Source organism: Culicoides brevitarsis, chromosome 1 (assembly GCF_036172545.1).
Source record: "Culicoides brevitarsis isolate CSIRO-B50_1 chromosome 1, AGI_CSIRO_Cbre_v1, whole genome shotgun sequence".
NCBI classification, from domain to species: Eukaryota; Metazoa; Arthropoda; class Insecta; order Diptera; family Ceratopogonidae; genus Culicoides; species Culicoides brevitarsis.
The window spans coordinates 14,819,494-14,840,954 of record NC_087085.1 but is presented as its reverse complement, the minus strand read 5'-3'; the positions used below and the strand labels follow the sequence as shown (position 1 = coordinate 14,840,954).

Here is a 21,461-nt window from a genome sequence, read left to right as displayed (position 1 = left end):
CAAAAAATCAAATAATATTTTTTTTGTTTTCAGAAAAAAAAAAACTTACTTCAAGTAAGAAATCCCCGGGCTTCAATCCTGCCAAGTCAGCTACGCCTCCGGGATCAACATCGTCCAAATATTGCAGCGCGGGACATTTCATCGAAGGTTTCAACTGCATCAACGGAGACGATTGTTTCGCTCCTCGTAAAATAAATCCAAATCCTCGTTTCGACTTATGAAGGATGACAGTGCGAGGTTCATTGGAATACCTAAAAAAATAAAAATCTCAGTCTCACATAAAAAAATAAAAATTTCCCAACTTACTGCTTCTTCATTCTCGGTGCCGTGTTATAATTTAAACTTTGACTCATAATATCGGACTTGTTCATCATGCCATCGTCCATTTTATCCATGACGTCGTCGTGTTTGCTGGTTGGCATCATCATCGACGTCGAATATTGCATGCTTGCGGTCGAAACATTGACAATACTCTTCTGTCGGAATTGCACTTCCTGCACGACGTGCGACGGAAAGAAGCCAGTACGATTTGTTCCGCGCACATAACCCTCCAGCAAGCCACAATCTGTCGATCCAACAACTTCGATTACGTCTCCCGGCTGAATTACGAGATGCCCACTAACTGTTGGGTTGTACGCTTCCATGCACACAACTGTCGTACTTGGATGACCAATGGAACATGCAGCACTATCGGAATTTGTACCGACTCCCGATGAGTCACTTATGATATCACTCGTGTCGCCAAGACTTTTGTCTAAATTTGGGATTGAAAAAACAAGAGATTAGCATTAAAAAAAACTTGAAAATAGGATTAGACGTCAAATTGCATTGGAAAAAAATCAAAAATTTGTAAAAAATGTGATTTGTGTTCATGTTTTTACGTAAAAAAACGAGACGAACAAGTGCATGCAAGATTCTGACCTGTGATTTTGGCTTCCTCATGACACACCATACCTTTTGCTAAGTAGAATTTTGAACAAAATTATTACCTGTCACAATGCTGATGTCATCTTCGTGACTACGATGACTCGATCCTTCGGAGAGACTTGAGCTGGCTGAGCTAAATGGATGTTCGGAGGGGCATGGCGACGGCGGACCGCCAATGCGGGATAATGTAGCTCCCCATCCCAAGCCCGAACGACGTCTTGGATTGTATCTGGGAGGCCCTCGAAAGGGAACTGTAGATTTTTTGTAAATTAGATCAATTTTGGACACGATTTTTTTGGTTATTTTTTGAGTTTTCCTACAAGTGTCACAAACTCTTCAATGTTTCTTGAATGAATGAACGACAAAACGCGATGATAACAATAGCACTCTGTATCTCGAGAGGTTCTAATCGTCACTGATAAAAAGTCGGGTTTACAATTTTCAGTCAAAAAAGGTGCTAATGGCCTTCCTGATGAGTATTTTATTTATTGTTCTCATTCCGAGCGAGATTGTAACGTAGATTATTATCTTTTCTGGCGCTTCGTTACCAGTTTTTTCGATTAAAATCGAGCTCGTGATAAGATTAAAAATTTTTAAACATCTTTTTGATAATATTGTCTTAGAAATTACTCGAATTTCGAGTCAAACCAACAGAAAAATTAAATTTTATCATGAAAAAAATCAATTTAATTTTACCTTGAAGTACAAGTACTCGATTAATACGAAAATTAATCATCATTAACACATTTTCTTAATCTTATCACAAAAATGCAGCGTTATTTTTATAATTTCGATAACATTCCGCACGACAGAAAGTAATTTACCGCAAGCATTTCGCGTTAAGTCATAAAATTCCCGTCCCTAATGATACGAAAAAGCACGTGTTTCTGCGAAAAAGCGATTTTTGCAACTGATTTCAGGCAAAAAAGTTGTTGCCATGACACAGACATTAAGGAATGCGTTTACTTTCAACCGTCAAGTGCGCGTGCATTGCGTTACGATGACCAACATAAAGTGTGTAATAAATATCATCGATATCCAATCGGTTAAAGGTGTGCCTTTTTTCGTCGTCGTCTTCACTGACCTTTAAAAAGCACTCTACTTCTTGATAGAAAATTTATTTTTAACAACAAACAAGAATTTATAATAATAAAAAATGCATTCAGAGCAAAATTTAACAATAATTATTAACGATTCATGCCGTTTCTCTATTAAATGTTGTAAAAACTCATGAGCATGAAGTAAAAAATAAAAGAATTATGAATAAGAAGAAGAAAATTAAGGAAATTTTTTTGCTAGTTTGCAAAAAAAAATATAAAATTAAAACTTTCTCGGCTAATTAAACGATTAAACTATTTAATTATTAGTTTGTGATAAAAATTAATTAAAAAATTGTTTGTTTTGTGGAAAATGAGAGTCACAATGATGTTGATGATGATGATGATGTAAGAAATGTCTAACAATGCAATGATAGAATTAACAATAAATAACATTCAAGAAACATTAAAACTAATGCTTGTGTAACGAAAGATGGATCGAGTGTCAGTTTCAACGTAAAATAATTGAAAAAAAAAACTCAAAAAAATAAAAGGGGAGTAATGGTTGATTGATTGCCAAGCGGAAAAAGGAAACTTACCAATATCCTCAGACTTGTAATTCTGAATGATTTCTGCGAGTTCGAGATTTCCAGCGATGACTGCGACCTGTTTGGGGTTTTAAATGATTTTTTGAGTAAATTTTTGAAGAAAATCAGGAAAATAGAGAAATTCTATGAGAGAAAACTAATAAAGACAGTACCTGATAAGGTGTTTGATTTGCGTAATTGAGTGCATCACGTTGAGCACCACGAAAAAGAAGCATTCTAGCGCAAGCCTCTTGATTATTTACCGCACAAACATGCAACGGCGTATTACCAGAAGCGTTCTGACCATCCATGTCAGCACCGTAAAACAATAAATGTTCTAAATGATGGACCATACCATTACGACATGCCTAGAGACGATGAAAATTTGTTGAAAAAATTCGAAAACTATTTTTTTTAGATAGAAAGGTTGAGAGATATAGACCAATATCCGATAGAAATATTTTTTTACAAAAGCCTTTTTAATATTTTTCTATTTTTTTTTCTACTTTTTAATTAATTTTTAAAATTTTTTTAGAATTTCAAACCAAAAACTTACTTGATGCACTTCCTGCCATCCTTGAGTGTCCTGAATGCCGAGTGTCGCATGATCGTGCAACAAAATTTCGCAGATTTTTGGATCACTTTTCTTCACAATCGACAAGTAAACGGGAGTAATGCCCTTTGTGTCTCGATAATTGGGAGATGCTCCCAGTTCAAGCAACGTACTGTAAAAAAATAAGAAGAAAAAAGTTAAAATTTAATCAAAAAAGTAAACGCCATTTAATTCCACGCACGCTCAAAGTCAACACATTTTTTTACAATTTTTGATTGAATTATGTCTAGGTAACATTTTAATATTTGCATGAACCTGAAAATTTTTTATTGTTATTGCTGCTTTTGATTGGCGACTCGTGCTGCTTGTCGTGATTTAATAATAATAAAAGGCAATAATCGGCGGCAATCAGCATTTAAATCTCTCACTCGTTTTGAGCGCGCTCGAGGCAATAATCTTAATAAAGTTATTGTTAAAGGTTGATTTCCTGTGTCAAAATATTGGTAGTTATTATTGGCGAGCAATTATTATTGATTTTTAGATTTGAAAAGGAAATTTCAATCGATTACGAGCAAAAAGTTTTTGGCAATATGATTTTTTGCTTCAAAGTAATTTTCTTTCTGAATGTTAAATTTCTTATTAATTATCGGATGAAACTTTAAGCTCAAATTTTAAAATTTATTTATCAGAAAAAAAATCATTTGGTAATTTTATTTTTAATTTGCTTAATGTAACTTTTTAATCGAAATCTTAATTAATTAAAAAATTAAATTCATTAAATTTAAAATATTAATAATACTTTTTGATGAAAAAAATATTTTTATTATCAAATTTTATTAAAAATAAAAAATTGACAATTTTTAAAGATTAAGTAATAAATTTAATTTATTTTAATCGAAATAATTTTTTTGTCAATTAATTTCTGTCAGATTTTTTTTTTTTTTGAAAAATTAAAAAAAAAATATTTTAATTAAAATTTACTTAAGGTTTTTTGTTTAATTAATTATTTAATTTTATTTATTTAATTAATAATCTTAAATTCATATTTTTTATTAAAAACATTTAAAAATTAAATTAAAATATTTAAAAGTTAAATATAAAATATTAAACAAAAAATATTTTAAATATATTTTTAAAAATATTCTTCATGTTTTATTTTTTTTTAAATTTTTATTAATTTTCTTTTTATTTTTACCATTTTGTTTTTTTGTAAAATTTTGTTAAATCATTTCACAAAAATTAAAAGAAATATTGAAGGACAGACAATTAACTTCCCACAAAAATTGACTTCTCTTTAAAAATTCATTAAAAATCCCTCAAACTTGATATTGATTGAATTAAGACAACTTGCCGAGACAAAATGTCTCCTTCATGGCAGTAAACAGACGTTTTTTTGCATGATAATTTGTCAAATCTCACAAAAAAAAAATTAAAAACTGGATTATATTTTTGTCATCTATGAAATGGGTCACCTTCCGCCTGTCAAAAAATTAATTTAATTTTAATTGAAAAATTGTGTCAGCAGCAAATACGTTTTTGTATCGCGGTTACCAGCAAAAATTATTATTTTATTTGTTACGCATAGCGACTTCTGGAATTGAATATCGTTACACTCAGGATTATCATCTCGTATCTCTTGGTTTTCTTTTCTTTTTTTGTGTGGCTAACTAACAATCACACATTATTATGATAATTATGTGTTCTACAAACGCAGCTAGATAAAATATAGGTAAAAGCAATCACAGCGCAGTCATCATCTCGAGAGTAAGTGTAGTATATATGACATGTGAAATTATTATGATAACTGTTTGTAGTGACAGGCATATTTTCCATACATAGCAATGTGATGTGTGTGCGTTATAAAATCAACGTTGACCGAATAAAGTGAAAACCGGTTGCATAAATCACGATTGCTGGACATAATTTTCATTGATTTCTTGCATTCATTCACATTTCATTCATCCGCCGCGCCGTTTTCGTCGTATGTGAGTGTGATTTACTCACAAAAAAAAATAATTTGCTCACTAAATTGCCTCTCAAAGTGTTTCAGGCGTGGGAATCACGAAAAAGAGTCTCAACTTACCTCACTGCCTCGAGACAATCGAATTCGACGGCACGATGTAGCGCTGTGACGCCGTCTTTTGTGCGATAGTCGAGGAGTGCACCGCCATTCACCAAGGCAATCAGCAGCTTGTTTGGCTTTTTCGAGCGCGTAGCTAACGTCAACGGCGTCTCACCCGATTCCTGACAATGAAAATTCGGATCTAAGCCTTTCGTGCACATCTTGGAGATCTTTTCGACGTGTCCCCCGTTGACGCATTCCAAAAATCGTCGAAGGTTTGCTCGTGTATGCAGCGCTTTGAGTTGTTTTTCATCCAAATTCAGCATTTTGTAGACACGACGTTTGTATTTGAGCTGAAAATCGATAAAAAAAAAAGTTATTTGCATGACTTTTTGCAACAAAATTAAAACTAATCACGTGTCTTATCAGTCAGGCGTTCAATTGAACATGTGCAAACGTGCAGAAAATATCATTAGTTGATGTCGAGACCTTTTAATCTGAGTTATTTTTATAGTCACAACACGACACACTTACCTCCAAGTAGCCAACGGGTCCGTTGAAGGGATAATCTCCCAATCGCCGTTCCTCGTCGAGGAATTTTCCAGCTCGACCATTCGATGGAGGACAGAAAAGGCCATAATTAAAGCTCTCCTTTAATTCCTGAAAATAAATAAAAGAAAAAAATTATTAATATTTTGGATTCCAGAGGAAAATTATAACAACGAGCGAGCATTAAACCCATTATTATTGAAAAATATTCCAAAAACAGACATTTTCACACCTATCCCTCATAATGAAAACAATGAAAGAGGAAAATTTCTGCCCTTCCCAAATTCCGTGTGTGCAAAAGTACATTATTACATTAGTACAAAAAACATCCCTCGAATTTTATTTATTTTTACAATATTAAACATTTGGACATTACATTCCCATATTATGCATGTTTTTGTGCGGCGGTGGCGGCGGAGACAGCGCACACGGGAATTCATCGCATAAAATATAATTTTTCCCTTCCCTTCGTCAAGGATGTTTTGCATCTTTGTTTTGTTAGTGCGGAAAAATCGATATCCAGGGAGAGTCATACAAGTACAGAATCTCGCCCCCAACCGAAAAAACATACGTTCCCAAAATATAAATAAAAAGGGAAAATAAATACCTCTGTACTGTACGAGAATGCATTAAATTTATTTCTTGGAAAAATTTCAGAAGTCAGTAGATTATTATTTAGGTAAGTGCAATTTTGAAAAATATTTATTTTTTTTAATAATTTTTTATACTATTTAATTTTTTTTTTGAAAAAAAAAATTTTTTTAATTAATTAAATTAATGTTATCAAATTAAATTAAATCAAATGTAATTAATTTAATTTTAATAATTTGTCTATAGTTAATAATTAAGTTAATAATAAAATAAAACATTAAAATATTAATAAATAATAATTAATAAATAATTTATTAAATTAATTAATTAAATTTTTGAATAAAAAAAAAATAATTTTAATTTTTTTTTATTAAATTTTTGTTTTTATTTTATTTTATTTTTTTGTTAAATAATTTTAATATGTATTTTTTTAAAATTTTTATTTAATAAATTAATGTAATTAAATGTTAATAAATTAAATCAAATGTATTTAATTTAATTTTAATAATTTTTCTAAATTAAATAATTAATTATTAAATAAATTATAAAAAATAAATATAATTATTAATTAAATTAAATAATTAAATTTTAAAATAATTTTTTAACAATTTTTTTTATAATTTAACTTTTTTTAAAATATAAAATTATTTTATTTTTCTTCAATATAAAATAAAATAAATAAATAAAAATATTAAAAAATTTTTTTCACATTTTCTTTAAATTTTTAATTTAAAAAATGTGAAAAATAAAAATTAATTCTTTGGTTTTTGAAAAAAATGAATAAAATGTGAAACATTTTTCAAAATTGCATTTGCCTCAAATAAATGTACGCATCCCCCACAATCTGCGTTCACAACATGTAGTAGAGTTGAAAACAATAATAATCATTTTAAAAAGTAACGCGCTACTAAAACGCATGTTTTCATGAAATTCTTGACTCTTGTCTCATGATATATTATTGTTGTCGGCATAAATTCAAACGACACAGGGGGAGAGATGACGATACAATTTTTTTTTCATATAAATGGTTCAAGGATGCGATTGCATCCTAATTGTCTTGATTTTCTTTTCATCTCTTTTTTTACTTTTTATTTTTATTTGCAGCATATGAGCTTAATTTAGATGCTCTCACGTACGGGTAGCCAGTCAACCACCTAGATGAAAAAGGGGAGATATTGCATAATCGCCTAAGCTTATTATTTTCCATAATAACAAAAAATGGTCGAGAACGAGGAAATGTATCCAAGGTACTCAGACTGGTACAAGTAGTCTCCGAAATGGGCTCCATAGCAGCAAAATTCTTTTTAATTATGCCAGTCAAAACGTGTTCGAGTGATTTTTATTGTGATTCTATGACACTTTTTGCATGTAACGCGCATAAATCATCAATATGGGAGACAGGTTTTGCATAAAATGACAAACGCGCTGCTCAAACGGGTCATTGTACTTTGCAACATATCACGTACTTTACTCTACTCATCCATAGCCAATATACAACATGCACACATAGAGATTGATGTTGCAGATTAAAATGTAAATGTTGTCTAATTTTTGCTCGATTTTTGCAGAAAAATAACGTAAGAATCAAGTTACGGCTAATCTGGATTAAACGACGTACATTACATGCTTCGTAAGTTTTTTTTTTAATTAACTTTAACTTTAACAGTAGTAAATGTTTCTGGTTATCGTGATGTACAATCGAAAGCTTTTGACCATTTCTTCACGATTTTTTTGTATTTTTTTTCTAGATGTTTGCGGAATAAGTGGATCACTTTTTGAAGTTTCTTTTGAAATCCGCCAACACACGACTTAAATCCGACTGTGAGCGACATTGTTGATGAAATTTTTGCAACATCATTCATATTTTGAGTAAATAAACAGTGGAACAGAAAAATATTTATTTAAACTTGAGACGGGATTGAAGATGAACGACGAGCTAGGACGCATAAATGTAGCGCGTGATTGTTGCCACCCATCGAGAGTCGTTCTTACACATTAAGAAAAAGTAAGTTTTATTTTTTTTTTTAAATAAATAACGTTTTAATTATTGTTTTTATTTTCAGTTATTAATGGAGTTGCAGCCAGTAGCGGATAAGACTTTTTCAAAAAGACACAAAAAATTTTCAAAAAAGGCTTTTTTAAGCCTAAGTTCTTATAAAATTAATCCAAACCAAGCTAAAAAACTTAAAATTTATTTTGAGGCCTTAAATCTCAAAAAATAATTCCGTCACTGATTGCATCGTAGAAGGACTCCACAGAATCATGATCTTGATACATGACCCACTTACACAAAATGAGCAATTATGCAGTAATTAGGGGTTCTGTGCGTGATCTTAGCGATCAAAGCAATTATTTTCTACTTCTAGATTGCAATTAAAGTCTTTTGTTACGATTTTACGCTCGATTATGGGTTCAAGTTTAACATTTTATTTGCTCTAAAGACAATTTTATGTCATTTATGGCTCGAACTTCATCCATCAGGCGCCCCAAAATTGCAATTGACATCTAGAGGACACACAATTTCAACTCCATTTAAGGAAATACGAAAAGATATAATTACTGCCAGACAAAATTTCAATTACAATAGCCACAAATATCGATTACTTTGACATTGAATGTGGATTATATATTGTTTCATCGACCAAATTTGAACAAATAAACACATAGCCAGTCAATTGTTTCGGAAATTATTACGACAAAGAAAGGAGATTGGAAGTGCTGATATTTTAACAAAACAAATGCAATAATTTTTTGACATTCATTGTCAAGGTTAGCGGTTTTTTGATATTTTTTTGTTACTTTTTAACACCTTTTATTGTTGAAAAAAATTTTTTTTTGTCTTTAAAGGGTTTCAAATTCCACAAAATTGAATGGTCACGGCGAATTTCGAGTCTTTTCTCCACCCAAGTTTTTTTTTTTTGATGAATTACTTTTTGTAAGCCTGGCCTTGATTGTTAAATATTAATACATACGCTGAAATTTCTCGCAAGAAACAGCAAACAATAATTGGAATAGGTTTCGATGCGGATTGAGTGTGTGTGTAAATAATTGTAAATTAAACCACGACACACGAAGAGAAATGTAAACATGTAACGAGAAATGGGAGTACTTGAAGTCAGCAAAAAAAATGAAATTGGAACACATTTCTCTGATTATTCATTCATTCATCATCTTTTGCTCTCGTCGTGTGTCGTGTCTTGAAAGCAAAATATTTGCTTAAAGGGAGAGACTCTTTTACAATTTCTTTTCATCGTCATCATCATGCAACTTTGGGAGATCTAACGATTGAGGGTAACGTAACGAGATAATAGGTACAAAATTTCAACACTTGTCACACAAAACATCCAGAGGAAAGGAAGTAAGCGATTTGTCTTGCTCGACAGGTATATCCTCTATGGTTTGTCTTACTTTTCTTTGTGTCAGTGGTATTGACGTGTTTTGTTTGAGGGACACTTTCAATACTTACGGACTCAAAAGAAAGATGAAAGACAGATTTTTCAACGGGAACAAGAGAAAAGTGCACTTAGAAAATGATTACAAAGAAGATTTCTTTCCATTATCTCTTAGAAAGCGTTGAAGTAATTCTTTAATCTCATTTTAAATCCAATTAGGGGTTTTAAAATAATCTCGCAAAAGATTTTCGTCAAAATTTTACCATTTTTTTGTAAATCACCGTTAACAAGATTTACGTCGAGATCATCAAAATATTTCTAGACATAATTAAATTCAATTATCCAAGCCAAAAATAACTTTGCAAACATATAATTTGAAGTTACCGGACCTTTTCCTAGAACGAAATGCCGAACGATACTTATATAATAACTCGTCGTGATACGAGATGCGACCGTAGCAAATATTCTCATTTGCGGTAAAAATATCTTCGAGCAGTAGAAGATATTCTTACAATTTTTCGTTCGACATCAAATATCATTAGAGCAATAAATGATGTCTGATGGGTCGGAAATAATTATATCTATAAGCGGTGCATGAAATGACGGACTGGCATGTATTTTTTTTCGGGCTTACCACAAACATTATTTTTTTCGATATCGGGGATTTATCACGAAACATACCGAAAAAAAAATACAAAATGGGAATGTCATAATGAGATATATTTTTGTGAAGTTACCTACGGGAAAGGGAATTTCTGGTTAATTTTGAAATCCTGTGTTAAATTACTTTTTGTTGGTGTTGATGTTTGGTTAGAAACAGGTGCATGTAGTGCATGGAAGCGATGATGGAGGAAGTGAAAAGTTTACAAATGAGTTGAAAAAAGTAACGCTAATTTCACGCAAAGTGTCACGTAAATGTAAGCACGTGCGAGATGCTTTCTTTATTTCAAATAACCATCCATCTCACTTTGTGAACTGTATTTGAATACGTGCTTCATGGAAGTGACAGACTTTAGGATGGGACAATGACAAAAAATGTTACAAATTTTATGATTTTCTGAGTTTGAATTAGCATAAAAGCGATTTCCAAATTTTCAACGGTCATTTTTTGAATTGACATTTACGAATTTTTAATTAATTCTTTCAAAAGTTTAATAATTTTAAAGTTTTAAGACACTTTTAAACATAAAGTATATTTAAAAATGTCTTAAAACTTAAAAATTATTAAAACTTTTACAAATTTGAGCGAAAAATTCGTAAATGTCAATTCAAAAAATGACCGTTGAAATTTGGAAATCGCTTTTTTGCTAATTCAAAGCCAGAATATCATAAAATTACGAAATTTATTTAATTCTTTTGAACTTTTTCTAACATAAAATAAAATTATTTGTTGTTTCAGCCTAAAAAAACAAAAAAAAACTTTCTCGAAAGAGTAAAAGAGGGGTCTCGACACTTCAAAACAAGCATAAATAGAGGAAGTTACTAATCCTGTTTACGTGATGATGATTCTTGTTTGTTTAGATTGGACATCGCGGCACAGAGTGTGGCAACGTGCGATATCATTCCCAGAAGTGAACGAAGAAACATTTCATTTGAAATTATGTAATTCCACACTACGGCCTCCTCGAAATTTAATAACAAAACAACAACAATTATATGGAAACACGGTAATTTTTGTTTTGCACACACTTTAAAGTGCTGCATTTGTGAAAAAAAGTACACTTTAATGTGTATGAAAAAGAATGTGAGTGTAAGCATAAAAAACAGCAACATTCCATAACGCATTAAAATGCAACATAGCGCGATCGTGTCCACCATTTGGTAGGTTTTATGTCATATGTATGTAGCTCGTACAACAAAAAACCTGTTTAATTTTTAAAATTTTCATTCATTCATTCACTCATTGATGCTCGCTCAAAACTTAGCTTATTACAAAAAAAAATCAGTTAAATGCAAATGTTATTCAGTTGTGATGTAAAACGAACTAGAGTAGATGTCAATCGCGACAACACAACAATGTAAAATAAAAAAAAATAACTTTTTGCATCCCGCGTCGTCTAAACAGCCGTTAATGCTCCCATAAAAGTTATAAATTTCAAACTAATTGAGTTACATGCAAATTTAATCATTATTTGCCATGTTTTAATTGAGGTCAATTGATTGATTTTTATTATATTATTATTTTATTTAGGCGGTGCGGTAACAAGATTTTCGGTAGTCATTTGAACAGATTCAACTGGAAGTCGAGAGGTTAAACTTTTGATCGTAACACGATACTTTTATATAAAACCAGCATTGTTAAAAAATGTATTTAAAGTAAAAAAAAAGGAAAGAGATCTAAATAATTGATTAAATTACGTTTTAATTAGAGCGAGATCTTTTTTCGAGATAAATTTCCGAAATACGCTCAAATTTAAATGTTATTTAAAAGACATTTCAAATTGTCTCGCTGGCAAAGAGAGAAACCAGTAAAAAGACATTACGCTGTTCAAAATAAATCGATAAACAAATTAAAATGTTGTATCTTATCGCAATGACTAAATTAGATTAATTCTGTTAACTCTTTACTTTGAATACGGTGTACGCAACGAAAATTACATACATTTACCGAATTACGGCTTTTTAAAATATTTAAAATGCTTTTTTCAAATTAACTTAATATCCATAACAAATTTATCATGGGAAATAAATTTTGTGTGCTATTTAGCGTTAAATAAGTAAGTGTAATTGTTTTACCTGCCATGCCTTTAATGTTCAACATGAGTAAGTCTTTGGAATTGAGTGAAATGAAGTTGAGACATTAAATTTTGTGGTTGATGATTCAATTAAAGCTTTCTTCGTTTTATGCTTGTACGTGAATTATAAAATTTAGGGCTTAGATATTTTTTAAAAAAAAATTTTAATTAATTGTAAATTTTTTCATACAAAAGATATTTATTAATTAAATAAATTTGGTAAAAAATTAAATTAAAAAATTAAATTAAAAATTAAACATTAAAAAAATTTAAATTATTTTTAAATTTAAAAATTAATTAATTTAAAAAAAAAATTAAGAAAAAATTAAATTTTTAAATATTTTTAGAAAATTTAAAAAAATAATTTATTTTAACTTTTAGTTAATTTTTATCAATTAATTTAAAAAATTTAATTTAATTTAATTTTAATTAATTTAACTTTGTAATCAAATTAATTTAAATTATTTAAAAATTTTAAATATTTAAATTATATAATTCAATTAATTATTTATAAACTTAATTTAATTTTGAAATTTTAAATTTAGAATTTAATTGAAAATTCTGAAAATTTGGTAAAAAAAAATTAAATGAAAAAATAAAATATTATAAATTTAAAATAAAATTTTAAACTATTTTAGAACATTTTTAAATTAAATTATATTTTGTTAAGAAATATTAATATTAAAAATCTATATTTCAGTTTTTTACGTCAAAAATACTTTAAATTTGAAGATTTTTTTTAAATAAAACTTTATTTTCAGATCTATTTGACTCAAAATAAGTCAATGGGAAGCGAATCTCGTCCTTGAACTCCTTCCTCGTTCAGAACATATTTCCAGTAAATTTCGCAACAGTTCATCATCAGTAATTATTGTTGTTGTTTTTTCGCTTCACTACCATAAAAAGTGTCTATTTTGCGCTTTTATTACGTCTTAAAAGGAAATCGACACCGTTTTCAGCACACATTGACAATACAATTATTTGAATCTATCTCAAAGGCACTGCAGCAAGGCGAAATAAGGTACGTGTCGTCGTTGTCATTATATATCACCTTGATCAAAATTTGCGATTCAAATGATAAATAATAGCAATAATAAAATAATAATAATAAATAAACTCGAGATTTGCAATTGTGCGCTGTTTAATGATACTTTTTTGCCGAGACACAGCGATACTGTGTTACTCGGTAATGACACGGCGACTCTGAAACGTGTATGACACAGAATATTAATAATGAGAGTTTTACTTATCATTTATTATTATAATTAGTTGACGTTTATTTTGCTGTAAAAACGCATTTAAATTGGTGCAACAACGTGTTTTTTGATTGATGGTTAATTGTTATCGACGGGTTGACGCAATTTCAGTAAATTTGCATAACAAATACTTTGAAAAATGCAACTTAAGCTTGATAAATGACACAAAACCGCCTCCTTCCAAAAAAATTCACTAAGCTCTATAAATTATTTATGATTGTAGTTCATCATCTTTACATTTACTTTTTTTCTCAGCACTTGATTTATTATATCGCAGGTTAAAATCGTCTTAAGTTGATAAATAAAAGCCATCTACACACAATTTGATCCCAACAGGTCAAGTTTTGTCTAATTTTTCTTCTCGTAATTTCGCTTTTCAGACAGCTTTTGGTACTTAATTAACTTGTGATACAAATCATCTCTCGAGATAGACCGACTCCGGATGACGTAACACTCAGTTTTGCAATAATATTTGTAGGTATTGTATGTTTATGTTCAAGTCTTATATTATTTTGATATGTTATAAAATAATAATAAATAAATATTTTTTCTCACATCGCCGATGCAATGCACGTTGATTGCCCCATTTCAGTTGCCGTTCAATTCAATTTTCGTTTGAGGTAAGGTCATTGCTTTTGCATTGAAGTTGTCAATGTGCTGCGTTTTTTTTTTGCTTCTATCTTTCCCATAAAGTTTCAAGAGGTATTCTTGTTTGTGCATAAAAACGACAAAAAGATTGATTTATATCGCTACGCAGGCGATTCTATGTTCTATGAGGCACACTACAAGCATCATAATTTATACGAAGATAACTTGGCTCGAGATAATCCGCGCAAGTATAGTGCCGAGAATGCGAAGAAAATAAAAATAAAAACGAAACATGACAGTCGCAATCTGCATAAATAACGCAAAAAATATACAAACCAGGAATAATTTGTAGTGACAAGTTCAATGAATTGAAAATTAGAATGGCATATTCAATTAGATGGTGATTTTTCTTGGAATCTTCGAGGAATATCATTAGGAAACCGTTAGGTTTGTCTGCGCAAAAGAGACATGTTTGCGCTGAGTAAGCAAAGATTAAGGTCATTTCAAATTTATTTTGAAATTTTTTTCATCCATTTTTAGATAAAAAGTGAAAAATTTCATGAAAACTATCTAAATTATTATTTTATAAAAAATTATTTTATAGAAAATTATTTTTAAATTTAAAACATTTAAAAATGAAAAATATTTCAAAAATATGCAAAAATATTAATTTGAAATTTTTAAATAAAAAAATCCAAATTGGCCAAAAATATTTCAAATTAATTTATTGAAATTTTTAAAAATATTTTTTTTTTGAAAATTTTTTGAAAACGTTTAAATTCATTTAAATTTTTTAAATTTTTTTTTAATTTTTATTTTTAATAATTTTATAATTTTTGTTTTAAAATATTTTTAAAATTTTTTTTCATTTTTTTTTAATTTATTTTTATTTTATTTTATTTTTTTATTTTTAAATTTATTTTTTTTTATTTAATTTAATTTTATTATTTGGTCTGATTAAAAGAGTTTGAAAATTGTAAAAATTCATGAAAAAAAATTAAAAATTATTTTATTTATATATTTTCTTGTTTTGTTCATTTATTCAGAAAATAATATTTTTTGAATAAAAATTTTAAAATATATTAGGTAGAGCGGCTTAAAAAAGCTTTAAAATTATTTATGTTTTAAAAACTTTAGTGATTAAAAAAAAAATTCCTCGATTTTTATCAAAACTTTAAATAAAATTCCCGTTTTTTCCTTTTAACAAAAACTTTAGTGCGCATGAATGACGTGTTAAAGTTAATTAGTAATTCAACAGCAGCTGGAATGGCTCCCAAGGGGCGAACACGTGTGTTGATAACGACTCCTCACCAACCAACCAGTAACCGCAAGATTGATTGATTGTTATTTTTTTGGCAATGTTACGCAAAGTACCCAAGTATTTCCTGCATGAACTCGACGACGACGAACGCAAATAACCTCAGAAAGGTGTGTAACATTTTAATAGTAAGTGCCTAAAGTCTCATTAAAACACTTTTTCAGGTAAAAGTAATTTGTTCGCCAACTTATCTTCTCCATATTTATGCACGGAATGATGCTCGAAACTCGTAGGTGAGTTATGGTAATGCGAGAGTTATGTTGATTAAATATGACGACGACGTCGACGGAGCCCGAGGCCATTTTTTCGGTAAGAAGAGAGTTGTATAACGATGTGTTAATATCTTAATGTTAATAGTTTTTCCCTTTTTTTTTAAAAACATCAAACGAAACCCGAATCTTTCTTTACTGAAATTCAACGATGACGGAACTAGAACTGTCGTGATGTTTGGAATGTTCGGTTATAAACAACATAAAAAACGTATCACGACTTAAATAATAACTAAATTCGATCGTTTTGAATTCCAGAACTAAAAATATGCCGGTAATTTGATACAAATTGATGAAACCTTTGGAATTCCAGTGAAATTTTTATCATTAGTTCTAATGCGAGAGATTTAATTCTGTTTATAATATTTTTTTTCTTTCCAGAATAAATGTGTTTTGAAAATGCATTCGATACGACAAACTATAAGAATGAAATATTGTCCGCAGCTTATATCATAGATAAAATGCACAACATTTCTCTCTGAAGAAAAAAAAATATTAAAGCGGATTTGAGATGTCATTGCACTTATTTATTATTATTGTCTGGGTGACTGCATTTTATCGCCTGTTTGTGACATTATAAGCAGGGATTGCGCTTAGAAAAGGCGTCACAAGCTGCACCGATGACAAATGAGAGTTGGAAAAGTTCCGCCTTATCTCAAATTAATTCGTAATCAGCAACTCACGTTCGGAATAAGGGATAATCCTCGCTGAAAAATTAAAATCCATTCAATTAGTTCCAATATTTTAGCAAAAAAACGGTACGACGAAGTGAAAAAGATTAATCAGAAATCCATATTTGTTGAAACTTGTTCTACAATCGACACCTACACACGCGCCACGTATCATGTGCACACGCAGGCAACGGCAGCCAAACGCAAAAAAGTGTCTTGTCACATTAACATTATTAATAACTAACATGGAAAACTTGTGAGAAACGTAAATTCTGGAACCTGTTCTTGGTGTGAGAATTCTTTTAAGCAAATTTTTGATTTGATGCTGAAAACTTTTCCGTGGAATGCGCTTTAATTGAGGCATGCACATTATTTGCTGATTTATGGTCTCCCATGACTTAGTTACACCCGTTAAGCTAACGTAAAGTGATGTTTGTGGTTGGTGTGTTTTTGATAGTCGATTAACTTTACAACGCTCGCAAAGATTTTTCGCAACACGAGAGCGGAGAGGCAAGCCAAGCAGAAGTTATGTCTGAAGTTGCACCAATTCTGTATGCCATAGAGACTTGAAAAGCATGAGATTAGTGCAAGGTATGAAGCTAATTCTTTTTTCGTGCTTCAATTAAAGTGTTCTTCAATTTTATTTTTATTATTTAGATGAGTTCGTGGAATGTTTTTGACGAACTTATCAACGAATTTCATCATTCAGGAAATTTTTATAATAAAAATTAAAAAAAAAAATTATGGAAAAAAAATTATTTTTGACCAAAAAACAATTTTTAAATGATTTTTTTTTGAAGGATTAAGGTTTGTAAAAAAAATCATTTAAAATTTATTTTAAAAAAATTTCATAAAAAAAACTTTTTGAAAAAAATTTTTTTGAAAAAATTTTTAATTGATTTTTAAAAAATTATTTTTTAAAAAAATTTTTGAAAAATTCTTGAAAAACTATGAAAAAAGACCAAAAAACGGTCAATTTTGATGATATTTTCAACTTTTTTTTTTATTTTGCCCCATTGGATTTTTGAAATAATTAAAAATTTATTTAAAGTATTAAAATTTTTGATTAATTATTTAAAAAAAAATAATTTAATATTTTCGTTAAAAAAAAATAGGCAAATATTAAATTTTTTTTTCTTAATTTATTAGGATTATTTTCAATTCATAAAATTAGAAAAAAATTAATTACAAAATTAATAATTTTTCACTAAAAATTAAGGAAACAAAATATCAATTTCGTAACAATTTTTTTTTAATTTTAAGAATTCAAGATAATCTTTAAAAAAAAAATTGTTTTTTTTTGTAAGCATTATGTTCAGAATGGCTATAGAATTCTATGAAATAGAAAAATGTTTACTTAAGAAAAACAATTTGTAAGAAAAAAATGAAACTTGTTACTCAGTTCATTAAATACTCCAGTTAAATTCTTTTCCCGCGTGTTATTTGTTATAAATAATAATAATAGTGCAATTACTTGGGAGTATTTTTTTCTTTTTTCTCGCGTTATGTTGCTAGATTCCGTGTTTTGAAACATAAAAGCATAGATGGAAACTATTTTAACACCATCATCAGCACATTATTTGAATATTTCAATAAAGTTTATTTGTAATTAAATTGTCTTTTTTTCTCGCAAGTCTCTGATGAAGTAGAAAAACTACTTCACGACGACGACGACGACGACGAGAAAAAAAATCTAAAATTTATTGACGCTCGGTAATAATAACAATAAATTGTCGATTGGAATACATTGATTGTCTGTGTCTTAGTTAACACAAAAAAAAGTCAAGAAAAACGGCATGAAGGTGAAATGAATAACACCGGTAATAATCATAAAGAAATAACGGAGTGTTGTGTCTATAAAATCTTGTTATTTATTGTTTTTCATTCTTTTTTTTTTCTCCTCTCTCTACGTGCACCAAACACTGTCGCTTCGCGTTCCAGTCCGTCATTCGCAGCGATATTGCATTAGATTATAATAACAACACAGAAAAAAAGTGTTAAAATAATAATAATAAGGTAATATTTTACATACGCTTTTTTTTCGCTCGTCTCGCATTTCAAAAGGGATTGATGAACGATGTCGTAAAGTAATTGAATGGAAACGTGTGGAAAACAAAGTGAATGCAAATTTCCATTCTTCTTTTTTTTTCGACGACTTTTGTTCATTCGAGACGAAGTGAAAAACATGACCAGACTCTTTCTTTGCACTTTCATTTCCTTGCCTTATTAGATAAGTGATCGACGATGCCAGCATCACCAGCAGCAGCATCACGATCTAATGTCCAGATAACGCCATGTCGTCGTCGCACTTCAGTGAAGGAATTAATTGCAAAACACTTTTTTTTCGCTGCATTAATCGCTTTTTGTGTTTATTTAGATTTTAAAAGTAATGAGAGTCTTTTGTCTGTAGTTGGTGATGAACAGGGACGAAAAAAATATTTAAATAAATAAAAAAAATGAATTTAAAGTTCGAGGAGCTCGTTGCTTGTCATAAAATAAAATAAATATTTTTTATAAAAATTAATTAAAATTGAGTTAAAAATAGAAAAAAAAGTATTTCATAAATTTTTTTAATATTTTGTGCCGATTTTTACTATTTTCATTAAAAAAAAATTTTTAATTATAAAAAAAATATTTTCAATAACATTTTTAATAAAATTAAGCAATATTTAGAAACTTGAATTTTTTTTATTAGTTTAAAAAAAATAAAAATTGAAAAAAAAAATTTTAACAAATTAAATATTTTAATAATTAATTTATTTTAATTTACTTTAATATTTTAAATATTTTTTTAATATTAAAAAAATTTTAAATATTTTTTTTAAATATAAGTTCAAAAAATTAAATTTATAAATTAGGTTCAAAAAATTAAAACAAATAATTAATTTAATTTTGTAAAAATTATTATTTACCTAATATTTTAATTATTTATTATTTTTTTATAAATATTTTTATTAAACATTTTATTTATAAATAACAAATATTTTCAAAATAATTATTTTTTAAAATTAAAGATGAAATATTTGTATGATAAACAAAATGTAAATATTTTTCAAAAAAAAAAAAAAAAAATATTTTAATTTTTTTTTTAATTTAAAATTGTTTTTAATTTAATATTTTTTTAAATAAATATTTAAGAAAATTAAAATATTTTTCCGTCCCTGGCGATTATTATCGCGACGATGATATACGGTAGTGATCGCATTCAATAAACTATTGCATGGAACAAGAGAAAGGAAGTGCATCTCTTTTGTTCGGACAAGCAAATTTTTTTTGTGCGATAAATAATAAAATTTATGTAGCATGTTTTCATTGCACGCTCCACTGATTCTGCAATGAGAGAGCTCGAAAGAGATAACATAAGGTCACAAAACTTATTGATTGTCCATCATTCTCCATTAAATTCACACCGAACCCCTGTTTTTTATTATTATTTTTTATCGTTTCTATCAACAAAACAAATTCTTTACAAGAACACGGGAGTGGTTCCCATTTTTTTTTTAAATTCATGCCAAAAATGAATCTCATTTGCGACATGCGGTGTCTGTGTCACTCATTTATTGATTAGAGAAGCACTACACTGAACAGAGGACTGACCCAAACTAATTGTTTGTTTGAAATTTGAATGTGTGGCATTGCGTCAATTATGCTACTATTCGCTGCCAAACAACTGGGACGTCACCTTGTCTCTGATTTGATGGCTCAATCGTTCTTTTTGGCACCAAAGTAAAAAAAAAATCCAAAAAAATAATTAACGGAGTTTAATTCCGGTCAAGAGCGCATGGAACGGTACCCAAGTCGAGTATCGTGACTCGAGTGACACAAAGTTGCTGTTAATTCTTGTTCTTCGCATTCAAAGCAACAAATTAAAAGAAAAAATTCGTACAAATGGAATTTCTGTCCATTCACAGAAGTAAATAGTAACTAGAAGTGCACTTAAAAAACGTTAACTTTAAATAAAATAAATAAAATTGTTAAATAATATAGAGACAATCTACACAACTTCTCTATATAAACAAACAAACCAGAAGTAAGTGGGTTAAATACCTGTCAAATATGGTCAGAGAAGTAAAATTTAATGTAGGAAAAATTTTATCTCTGCGCGAAACAATAAACAAAACAAGCAAAATGTATCGGATTGCAAGTAAATAAAAAAAATTCCGTTAAAAAAAACGTCACCCGCAACAACTACGAGTCTCGAGACATTTTTGCCGTTAGGAACTCCTCCCTAGACATTTTCCGTTTAAACTTTATTTTTTCTATCTGATTCTAAAAATTGCCGACAAATGATTATTTCGCATGTCTAACTACTTTGCATCTAAATTTCATGTGGTTGTAGTTAGCAAAAGGTAATAAAATAAATTTACTTAGTCTCGTTCCATGAAACAAAAAAAAATAATTACACATAAAAAAATAAACACATCATCTTCAACATTTTTTTTATAGTACGATAAAAGTGAGGAACACACGCACGCACTCACATTCATACGTGCGATAATAAATTTCGTGCACAGCACAGACCACTTAATCAAAATAAACATCGTTATGCGGTTTTGTCGTCGCTTGATGATAAAAATAACAATAATTATTATTGTTGAGATAAAAAATGAGTCTGAGTCTTTGAGAGTCCTCATGAAATAATAAAAATAATTTATTATGCAAAAATTGCATGAAGGACAAATAAACAGGAGCAAGATTTCAAGCAAATTTTTAATCACTTTGCTTTCAATATTAAATTCAAAGGCGCGTGTTTAAGAATTTCTATTGAACCTAAAACCGGTTTTTATCGCCGATTTCCTTATAAACTTTATTATTATCGATACCACGTTTGAAACAACTTTTGTGCTTAGATTTTTTTTCAAGTTCTTTCAATAAAAGAGCATAATCTCCACAAAAGTCGTGTTAACATTTTTTTTATTTTACGAA

At 29.0% G+C, this 21,461-nt stretch overlaps 1 protein-coding gene across 2 annotated transcripts in view; it reads right to left on the bottom strand.

Moving 5' to 3' along the window:
- LOC134834361 (SH3 and multiple ankyrin repeat domains protein 2) overlaps positions 1-21,461 on the bottom strand; it is a 58,496-nt gene that overhangs the window by 3,814 nt on the left and 33,221 nt on the right. For both annotated transcript variants that reach the window (XM_063849001.1, XM_063849009.1), the window contains 8 exons: positions 5,701-5,826; positions 5,188-5,519; positions 3,108-3,276; positions 2,725-2,919; positions 2,564-2,630; positions 990-1,178; positions 307-754; positions 50-251 (listed from right to left, as the gene is read on the bottom strand). In XM_063849001.1, coding sequence (XP_063705071.1) covers positions 50-251; positions 307-754; positions 990-1,178; positions 2,564-2,630; positions 2,725-2,919; positions 3,108-3,276; positions 5,188-5,519; positions 5,701-5,826 — 1,728 coding nt within the window. The remainder of the gene's footprint in view (positions 1-49; positions 252-306; positions 755-989; positions 1,179-2,563; positions 2,631-2,724; positions 2,920-3,107; positions 3,277-5,187; positions 5,520-5,700; positions 5,827-21,461) is intronic.